We start from the raw sequence: 11,115 nt of genomic DNA on the forward strand, positions 1-11,115 counted from the left end.
GAAGAAGCTGAATGGAATGAAGATGATAAGAAGAAGATAGAGCTGAATGCTAAAGCAATCAACCTTCTTCACTGTGCTATCAACTTTGAAGAATACCGGAAGGTGTCTAGATGCAAGACAACCAAAGAAATCTGGGAAAAACTCCAGGTCACACACGAAGGCACTAAACAAGTTAAAGAAACGAGGATTGATATGCTGCGAAAAGAGTACGAGATGTTTAGCATGAAGGATGGAGAAAGCATTGATGAAGCGTTTGACAGATTCTCAATCATAATCAACAACCTTGATGCTATGGGTACAAACTATCACTACAAGAAAAATACCCATTTAGCCACACTTTTTTTAAGCTACATTTGAAAAGCGTAGCCTATTTATAAAATAGGCTACGCTTTTCTCAGTGTTGCCTTTTTTTTTAGAGAAAAAGAAACACAATTCTGGCATCATTTAAAAAGTGTAGCCTTAGGTATTATAGAAATCACTTATAAAGCGTAGCCCTATGTTAATATCTATGGGTCCACTTTTTATATAAAAAAAAAAACGCTTTTTGAAGGTAGCCTATTCATTAAGTTTTGGGTACGCTTTTAAAATGATGCCTAATAAGCGTTTTTTCCTCTTTTTTTCGATCCAAAGCAAACTCACAAAGTGAAATTTTCGTTCCCTCCAAAGCTCATTATCCCCTCTCTGAAACTCACAACACTTAGTAAATCACAGCGCCTTTATCCCCTTTCGGGAACCACATGAATCACAGCGCCTTTGTTCCCTCCAAAGCTCATCACTCATCATCGCGAAGAACCCTCGCTCATCACCCAGTCACCACTCACCGCCAGTCACCACCCACCACTCACCACATCGCTGTGCCGCTCACCGGCTCACCACTCACCAACTCACACTCTCATCCTCACTCAACACACACAAAAGAGGAAAAAAATCAGAAAAGTGGAGAACGGGAAGAAGAAGAGAAGAAGAGGGGAGAGGGAAAGGAAGGAGAGGATGACCCCGGCTAGGGCTCCGCCGCGCGGACCATCGTCATTGCGTGCGCTGACCGTCGCCTCAGCATCGCCATCTCGTGCACTCACTGTCGCTGCTCAGCATCATCATCGCGTGTGCTCACTGTCGCTTCTCAGCATCGTCGTCGTCGCTCAGCATCGTCATCGCCGCTAACCTGAGAAGGTATGTATCGATTTTCAATTTGTTCTATGAAATTTGGGAGGTTTTAGGTTCCAATTTAGGGTTTTTAATTAGAGATTTTACTGCATGAATGGTTTTAGCTTCCTGGTAGCCGAGAAGCAATCGCAGACCACCTACAATAATTCTCAATCTCATTCTCTTTGTTGCTCATCATCTCACTTTTTATCTCATTCGCTCTCTCTTTGTCTCACCCTCTATCTCACTTGTTCTCTGTGTATGGATTTTTCTTCTGTGAATTTTTGAAGATTTTGGGGGTTCTATTTTTTAGGCTTTCTAATTTTATGAGTTTCTACTTCTTGCTTCTTTAGGGTTTTCTTTTTTGTTTGAGAAGATTATTGGCCTCAAGTGTGCGAATTGTCGCCTCTTCAAACAGAGTTTATTATTTTAACACCATTTATGGTTTGTGTGTGCTATGAATTTGCAGAACTAATGCAGATAGAAGCCAGAAGATTGGGAATTACTGATTAATGGTTCTTTAAGCTCTTCTTTCTCATCATTGATATTGGATCCGTGCAGCCTGTATCAGGCGTTGAATCTGTTCCAGGAAGGCAAAATCAGTGGAAAGGATACAAAGACTAATGAGACTAAGGTTCGTTCACATCTAGTGGTTCAAAGAATAATCTAGGATTATTGGTTACATACTTGTATTCATTGATTTGGTAGGATGATGCGGGAGAAGATGGTACTGGTGCAAAGAATGATACAAGGAGCAATGCCCAAGCAGCTGAAAAAAGCGAGGGAGAGAAATTATTTGCACAATACTGAAATTATGCTCACTAAGGTTAAGATGCCACTTCCTGATATGATGGTAAGCTGAAAATTGGCTTGAATAAGTTTTTTGATCATTCAGGATAGAAGATTTTATAATGAAAATATGATTCTTATGCATGTTGCTTTCTAGTAAATATTAGTGTTTTTTATTTACATAGAAGATGCTTATTGAAATTTTATTGACTTGTATATGTGCCTAAGGCCACCGATAATAGCTCTTGCCAGCAAATCTGAAATATCCACCTCGAACAATGTGGTTAAGTATTATCTAACATGTTAAAATGGATATTCTCAGGCTGCTGTGCTGGCTATGGATGAATTAGTATTAGATGTGGATCAGGTGAAAAATCTCATTAAGTTTTGTCCTACCAAAGAAGAGATGGAACTCTTGAAGGTAAAGATTAACAAACTTATCATACTTAATTCCTACATCTTGTTTTGTCAGGTAAGGTTTCTCATTTGGCGTCTGCTGTTACAGAAACATATCTTTTACTCTGGTTTGTTTGCTTTTCTAATTTTGATTCCCCTTGTTTATGAAGGGATACACTGGTGACAAAGAGAATTTGGAAAAATGCGAACAGGTGTGTACTAATTTGTTATAGCCATATCATTATTTATGATAGCTAATTTAGTGTAAATCTAAGTACTCAGAATTATATAGGATATTGTTTGTAGGCTCCATAACTAGGATCCGTCTACCAGCATTTGATTTCTTAGACCCTTTACTTACTTTAAAATCTGATAGGGAGTTGGGAGGAATGGTGGAGAAATGAAGTAGAGAAGAGAGGAAACTTATTTTAAGGGAAAAAAAAGAAAAAACAATTGTTGGCATGGAAACTGGAAATTGCAAAATTTTGGGTATAAATAATTAGCTGCAGAGGTTAAAGAACTGAATGCGGCAAGGCTTTGATTTTGGAAGTGAATCTAACATATGATAATGATCAATAAAATTGTGCAAGAAGTTTGTTTCCTTGGAAGGCAGCTCATATGAATTCAAGGTCTATATCACGTATAGTTACAGATTTGTTGTTGCCTGCTTGCTTCTAGAAAGAAAGAAGCAATTTATTACATGTCCCCACTTTTTCTTTAGATGTTGGTTATAAAACAATTCTTTTGGCCTTTCCTAATGCAATATCATACTATGTATCTATAATCATATCTTTGTATATATTTGGTCATGTTTCAGTATTTTTTAGAGCTGATGAAGGTGCCACGAGTAGAGTCAAAGTTAAGAGTATTCTCTTTCAAGATTCAATTTCTGTCTCATGTATGGTGGTGCTTGCTATATTTTTCTTTATGTTTGATTCAGTTATGCTTTTTTCTTTTTGCACGTTATAGAATTTAAGAAGAGTTTAAAAACTATGAACTCTGCTTGTGAAGAGGTACATTGTGCATGAAACTAACAAACTGTGTTATTGGTATTTCTTTGACCTCATGCATTTTCTCTTGGGAATAGGTCCGAAAGTCTGTCAAGCTGAAGATCATGAAGAAAATTCTTTTTTTTGGGTAATACATTAAATCAAGGAATAGCTAGGGGTATGTACTTTTTTCCTTTAAATGTTAATGTCCTTATCATTCTCTAGGACATCGTTCTAGCTCTCTCAATTTTCTATGTTTGGATAATCACAGGCCCTTCTTAATTTTTCAGAAGTTAAAATTTAATTTGATTCTGTTAGATCTTGTCTAACGTAAACTTACAGTTTATGGATTACTATTTATTTATTTAATTTATGCAAGATCCACAATTGAATTCAAGTAGGATAGTCTTTTAAAGCTTACTGAAACTCGTGCTTCTAACAATAAGATGACACTGATGCACTATCTTTGCAAGGTATAATAACAATTGCACTAAAGAAATATATCATTTGATTACTTACCTTTTTTCCGTTTTGCTATTTTGGTTCTAGGTTCTAGCTGATAGGTCGCCTGGACTGCTTGACTTCCGCTTAGACCTTGTAAGCCTGGAAGCTACGACTAAGGTGATGATTTATGCTTGGTTGAAAAAGGAAAATTATTCAACTGCTAATTGCTAGTTTGGTTGGTTTATTGGTTCTGTTTCACTTTGTTCCCCTGTAAAACTGAGCACATATCTCCTCCTCTAACTTCTTGCAATGATATGTGTGTCACATGAATTAAGAGTTAACTCACACTTTAGAAGTATGCTATTACTGATCAATGCTATTACATGAATTAAAAAAATAATAATTATTTAAAAGTTTCAAAACATTATTATCTGTGTGTTCTATTTCATTGAGTATAAAAGTTAACTCTCCCTCTTGTTCATAATATGATACGTTCATAACATGATAATAATATATTAAAATTTTAGTTTTTAAGTGCTTGTCCTAATCATGTTCTATATGTTGCTGCTGCATGTAGTAGTAGTAATTGGAGGAGTAATAATTCAAAATTGGCTTGTGTAGAAGAGTTCAACTTTTCAAATGTGAAGAGAATAGGGAAACTTTGTGGCAACAGTTCTGATTTTGGCATTGTGGTGGGAGGTAGGGGATTTTTGTCTAACTGCTAGGGTGATGATTTTTTAAATTATAGCTCTTTATCTTATGGTTTATAGCTTATGCTTTTTTGATCTTTGAATTCTAATTTTGGATTTGTGAAACACTACTATGCATTGGTGAAACTTGTACACGGTATAGAAAGGATTAATGATATCAGTCATTGATAGTTTTGAGTCTGGTTTTTTAATTTTTATAATCGCGAATGTTATTATAAATATTTTTCTAATTACTTTTCTATATAATTATGCAGGATAATATTGAGGATGATGATAATGAAGATTAAGTTGATTATTATTGTGGTTTATTGGCAAAGATAGAGTAGTGTTGGGAATGGATACATGTATTGTTGACTAATGACTTTTATTTGAAGATACATATGTAGGATATAATATTTTAGTTTTTTTATAGAGTATTAGTAGTAAATTCTAAGTGATATCATAGTTATTTTGATATGGTTATGTTTATTTTAATATGAGACGGATGAATATTTAAAATTAACATTATTTTAGTACTTTTGGATCATTATTATAAATATATTTTAGTTACAGGTAACTTTTATTATCTAAAAAAATTATTTAGTATAATTATGTATTTATTTTTATTTTATAATATTTAACTCATTTAATTAAAAATGCAGAATTATATATGTAATCAAATTATTAAATATTATATTGTACACAAAATTATTAGAATATTATATATATATATATATACAGAAAATTAAAAAAAAATAATGAGGGACCTAAGGCTACACTTATAAAAAGTAGCCATGGAATATAATGTGGCTACGCTTGACAAGTGATGCAATAGTGTTGAAAAGCGTAGCCTATTCTAGTAAAAATAGAAGTTGAAAAGCGTAGCCTTTGGTCTTGCACAGCATCACTTGAAAAGCGTAGCCTATTCCCAAACGCCAAAAGCGTAGCCTTTGGTGCAGAAAAGCGTAGCCTTTGAGAATAGGCAACGGCCGAATAGGAATCACCCCAAAAAGCGTAGCCGTAGCCCGAAAAGCGTAGCCGTAGCCTAAGGCATCATTTTTTTTCACTTTTGGCTACACTTTTCAAGTGTACCTGAATGGGTGTTTTTCTTGTAGTGTATGCAGAACAAACCTTGGTGAGAAAACTCCTTAGAAGCCTCACAAAAGAGTGGGAAAACACTGCCACTGTCCTAACCGAGAGTAACAACATAAGTCCCATAACCTATGATGAGCTGAGAGGAAAACTCCTTGCCTATGAAGCCACACACACAAACAGACTCAAAGAAAAAGGGAATAGCCCTCAAGTCACAAATAGAACCAAAAGAGAGTGAGTCTAGTGATGGTATTTCAGATGACGAGCTTTTATTTTTTGCTAGGAGATTTAGAAGGATGATGAAGAGCAAGGGCAAATACAAGGGTTCAAGTTCAAAGGAGCACAAGATAGACTTGAGCAAGGTGACGTGTCATCATTGCAAGGAGGCTGGACACTTCAAGTCAAACTGTCCAAAGCTCAAAAAGGAGGACAAAGGAAAGAAGAAAAGGAAGAGAGTACTCATGACAGCTTGGGAGGATCTTGAGAATGACTCAAATGAAGAAGAAGAATCTGAAGGAGATAACAAAGACTGCTTCATGGCTGGAAACAACAATCTTAATGAGGTAAATTATTATGATTTGACCATTGAGGACTTGCATGCTATTATTGATGATCTTACCTTAAACACCTCAAAACTGCTTGACCAATACAATGAATGCATATCTGAAAGAGATGTGTTAAGAGTTGAAAATAAGTTTTTAAAAGAAAAAGTGAAGGAAACTGAATGTGCCTTGGACATCATTGAAGAAAACAGATTTCTAAAATCTGAACTTGAAAAATTAAAAGGAAAGCACATTGTGGATCCTTCACATGAGTTAATTGCTGAAAATGAAAGATTAAATGATATGATTAAAAGGTTGAATGGTGACTTAGCAAAATTTGCTCAAGGTTCTAGTAACTTGGACAAATTACTAACAAGTCAAAGACCATTGTTTGAAAAATCTGGTTTAGGCTACATAGCCAAGGAAGATGCAGTCTCTAATATTTCCTCTATAAAATTTGTGGCTTCTTCATCAAATACCAAAACCATACCAAACAAATATGGTATTGAAAATACTCCAACACTTAAAAAAAATTGATGAAGTATACACAAGTGAAACTGAGCCTTCACCAAAAACTGAACCGAGTTCAAACCGGCCAGGTTTGGGTTACATTTCGAAAAATGAGGCTGTTTTCAAGAAACCACTATTTTACAACAAAACCTCATATTCGAAAGGTAAAAATGTTCAAAGAAATTCTGGTGAAAATGCTTTTGTAAAGAGGAATAACTTTAATAAAAATCAGTTTGTCAAAAGAAATGCATCTCCTCCAAAAACCAGAAAATTTCAACACTTTAATCATTTCAAGCAATATAACTCACCTCAAGCTCAGTGACACACGTCAGAAAATCATTGTGTTAATTGCAAGAAATTTGGTCACTCATATGTACAATGTTTCATTGAAAAAAGAGTTGTTGGAAACAAAGTTTACAATATTGTTTGTGATTTCAATGCACTTGGGCAACCAAGATGGATTAACTTCAGAGGATCCAAATTAATTTGGATATCTAAGGCTACTTGAAACTCATCATGCAGATTTGCCTGGCATCCAAGAACAAAAAGGACATGTGGTACATCGATAGTGGATGTTCAAGGCACATGACTGGAAGGTCAACCTACTTCATCAAACTAAATAAGTATGATGGAGGTTTTGTGACCTTTGGAGATGATGGTAAAGGTAAAATCATTGCTGTTGGAAAAGTAGGTAATGAGCAATCTACTTTCATTGATGATGCACTTTTAGTATGTGATTTAAAGCACAATCTTTTGAGTATAAGTCAGCTGTGTGATTTAGGATATTTAGTTGTTTTCAAAAGGCTTGAATGCTATGTTGTTAATGAAAAGACAAATGAAGTGATGTTTGTTGCCAAGCATTTCAATAATATGTATGGACTTACTCTTGATGAACTAAAGGATCAAAATGTAGCTTGTCTTCACTCTAAAGAATATGAAAAGTGGTTATGGCACAAGAGATTGGGCCATGCAAGTATGTTTCAAATAAACAAACTTGTAAAGAAAGAATTAGTAAGAGGCCTTCCTTTGATAAAGTTTGACAAAGACATCACTTGTGATGCTTGCCAAATGGGAAAACAAACAAAAAGTTCTTTTAAACCAAAGGAAGACATCTCTACTAAAAGACCACTTGAGTTGCTACACATTGATTTATTTGGTCCAACAAGAACTCAAAGCCTAGGTGGTAAACATTATGGTTTAGTAATTATGGATGACTATACTAGGTTTGGTTGGGTTTTATTTCTTGCACACAAAAATGAAGATTTTTCGGCCTTTGAACCTTTTTGCAAGAAAATTCAAAATGAAAAGGATTTAAAAATCTCTTCTATAAGAAGTGATCATGGAACTGAATTTGAAAATAATTTATTTGAATCCTTTTGTGAGGAATTTGGAATATCTCACAACTTCTCTTGTCCAAGAACACCACAACAAAATGGTGTTGTGGAAAAAAGAAATAGAAGCATACAAGAGATGACAAGATCTATGCTTTGTGAGAGTAATGTTCCAAAATTCCTTTGGGCTGAAGCGGTCAATACGGCTTACCACATTTTGAATAGAACAATCATAAGGAAATTTTTGAAGAAAACCCCTTATGAACTTTGGAAAGGCTACCCACCAAACTTAGATTACTTGCATATCTTTGGATGCAAATGTTTTGTTTTAAATAACAAAGAAAACCTGGGGAAATTTGATCCAAAAGCTTATGAGTGTTTGTTTGTAGGATATTCCACAACTAATAAAGCATATAGGGTTTATCATCAAGATGCTAGAATTATTGAAGAGTCAATGCATGTTACATTTTGTGATACTAACTTGGTGCAAAGCATTTTGGAAGATTGTGATGCAGGAAATCAAGCTCAAAAGGAGGATGAATCTGCTCAAAATCATGGAAAAGAAAATTCTGGACAAGCTGAACCAGAAATTGCAAATGCTGAACATTCAAGAGACAATTCCATTTTGTCTCACGAATCTGAAGGAAATCCTGCAGCCAGCAGCGCCCAGAATCCCTTGGTGACTGAATCTGCCTCCAAATCTACCAGACCTCATGAGTGGAGATTCTTGAAGAATTATCCTGAGAAATTTGTCATTGGGGACGTCTCTCATGGAGTGCAAACAAGGTCTTCCACTAGAAAGGCAAATGAAGGATCCAACATTGCCCTCCTTTCACAAATAGAGCCTCAAAACGTCAAGGAAGCACTTGGTGACCCTTCTTGGGTTAAAGCAATGGAGGATGAGCTTCTTGAGTTTGAGAAGAACCAAGTGTGGACTTTGGTTCCAAGGCCAAGTGGAAAGAAAGTGACCCGGACCAAGTGGATATTTCGGAACAAGTTGGGAGAAGATGGTAGCATTGCAAGAAACAAGGCAAGGCTAGTGGCTCAAGGATATAACCAAGAAGAAGGAATAGACTTTGATGAATCCTTCGCCCCTGTTGCCCGAATGGAAGCCATAAGACTTCTCTTAGCTTATGCTGCATACTGTGGTTTTAAATTATACCAAATAGATGTGAAATGTGCATTCTTGAATGGAGTGATAGATAGAGAAGTGTATGTGGAGCAGCCTCCTGGTTTTGAAAATAAAGAACATTCTAATCATGTTTTCAAATTGTCTAAAGCTCCTAGAGGCACCACTGACACAACTCTATTCATCAAGAACTCTAATGATTCTTTTATTCTAGTCCAAATATATGTTGATGACATTATTTTTGGATAAGCAAATGAATCCCTTTGTTCTGAATTTGGAAAACTCATGACAAGTGAATTTGACATGAGTATGATGGGTGAACTTAATTTCTTTATTGGGCTGCAAATTAAACAAACTGAAAAGGTATTTTCATTCATCAAGAAAAGTATGCCAAGGAATTAGTTAAGAAATTTGGAATGGAAAATGCCAAACCCATGGGAACACCCATGCATCCTAGTTCTAAATTAGATAAGGGAGAAACTGAGAAAGATGTTGATGAGACTAGGTATAGAGGAATGATTGGTTCACTTATGTACTTAACTTCCTCTAGACCCGATATTGTGCAAAGTATTGGATTGTGTTCTAGGTTCCAATCCAAACCTAAAGAGTCACATTTTTCTGCAGTTAAAAGGATCATTAGATATGTTCATGGCACATTTAATTTTGGCCTTTGGTATCCTAAGATTGATGATTTTTCTGTAGTTGGTTATTGTTATGCAGATTTTGCTAGTGATAGAGTTGATAGAAGGAGCACTTCAGGCCTATGTTGTTTTCTTGGGAAGTCCTTAAATGTTTGGTCAAGTAAGAAGCAACCAACAGTGGCCTTATCCACTGCAAAGGCTGAGTATATAGCTGCTTCTTCTTGTTGTTCTCAGCTTTTATGGTTAAAAACACAGCTCGCTGATTACAAATTAAATGCTGAAAATATTCCCTTAATGTGTGATAATATGAGTGCCATCAATATTTCTAAAAATCTAGTTTTGCACTCTAGGACTAAGCATATTGAAGTGAAATTTCACTCAATAAGAGAACATGTCCAAAAAGGGGATATTAGTATTCAATTTGTTAAATCTGAGGAGCAATTAGCAGATATTTTCACAAAACCATTAGCTGAGGATAGATTCTGCATGCTTAGGACTTGTCTAGGAATTTTGAGTTATGATTCCTTATTTGAAAAATACTAATGTAGTTGCTGGAGCCTTTTGTCTCATAAACAGGTATGAGACAATTCTGGGCAGGTGATGAACGTTCTCTTCAATTCAGAGTGTTTTGGGCTTGTTTCAAATGAAAGATAATCTAGGCCAACCTCAAAATCAGATCTAGAGTGGTCCAAAGTGTTTCCTTAAATCCAAATATCTCTGGGCCCATATATGAATGTTACATTTTTTTTGGTTGATGGGCTGTGTATTTTTTTGAAAATAATTTTTTAGTTAATGTTTATAATCCAAAAAGATTTTTTAGTTTAATTTTTTTGGTTTTTCAAAATTTAAAATTCATTTCCTGTTTTATTTTCAAATCAAATCAAATCTTTATTTTATGAGGTCAGGTCTTTTCATGTCATTTCAAAAGGTGATGCAGTTGCATGGTTTTGGAAATCCACTTTTGGGTACGGTTACCAACACTCCCTCTCTTCCCTCCATAACTTTTCCTCAAACCCTTCGATTTCTTCCCTCTCACTCCACTGTCTCTCTTCCATCAAAAGCCTCAATCTAACCAAAATGGGGAAGAAAGTTATTGCTAAAAGAGCACCGCGTGAGAAAATCCATAAACTTCTAGGATTTCCTAGACCATCAACTCCTTCACCCTCTCCTCCTACCTCTCCTTCTCGCACTACTCCCATGGCACGAACCAAGACTACACCAAGGTACCCTGCCCCTGCCAAGCCGACACCACCACCGAAGGTCACAACTTCCAAGCCAGGCTCCTCAAAACCTGGTTCTGCAAAGCCTAGCTCATCCAAAGGCAAACGTCTGGTGACTGAAGAACCCATTCCCGAACCAACACAACCCAAATCCAGGTTTGTTCCAGTTCGCTCACAAAGAGGTAACCCTCCTCGCCCTC

General features: G+C 35.8%; 1 protein-coding gene across 6 annotated transcripts; it reads left to right on the top strand.

The window, feature by feature from the left end:
• The first annotated feature begins 663 nt into the window (after positions 1-663).
• Positions 664-4,947, top strand: LOC107483996 (putative formin-like protein 15b). Of its 6 annotated transcripts, XM_052260960.1 has the most exons (10): positions 664-1,170; positions 1,613-1,777; positions 1,852-1,996; positions 2,255-2,404; positions 2,499-2,540; positions 3,146-3,226; positions 3,416-3,495; positions 3,867-3,938; positions 4,383-4,460; positions 4,726-4,947. In XM_052260960.1, exons 2-7 carry the CDS (start codon positions 1,767-1,769, stop codon positions 3,467-3,469), a joined length of 483 nt encoding a protein of 160 aa, XP_052116920.1. In that variant the 5' UTR covers positions 664-1,170; positions 1,613-1,766; the 3' UTR covers positions 3,470-3,495; positions 3,867-3,938; positions 4,383-4,460; positions 4,726-4,947. The 6 variants fall into 6 exon arrangements, with proteins under 6 accessions (XP_052116920.1, XP_052116919.1, XP_052116915.1 ...); XM_052260959.1 differs by lacking the exon at positions 4,383-4,460; XM_052260955.1 differs by lacking the exon at positions 4,726-4,947 and having other exon boundaries at positions 4,339-4,672.
• Positions 4,948-11,115: the final 6,168 nt, after the last annotated feature.

Source organism: Arachis duranensis, chromosome 4 (genome assembly GCF_000817695.3).
Source record: "Arachis duranensis cultivar V14167 chromosome 4, aradu.V14167.gnm2.J7QH, whole genome shotgun sequence".
Classification (NCBI taxonomy): Eukaryota; Viridiplantae; Streptophyta; class Magnoliopsida; order Fabales; family Fabaceae; genus Arachis; species Arachis duranensis.

Excerpts from the sequence above, each read along its gene's own strand:
- LOC107483996 (XM_052260960.1), top strand. Across the intron at positions 2,405-2,498 it reads CCTACATCTTGTTTTGTCAG|GGATACACTGGTGACAAAGA; the intron begins GTAAGGTTTCTC and ends TTGTTTATGAAG. Across the intron at positions 2,541-3,145 it reads ATTTGGAAAAATGCGAACAG|TATTTTTTAGAGCTGATGAA; the intron begins GTGTGTACTAAT and ends GTCATGTTTCAG.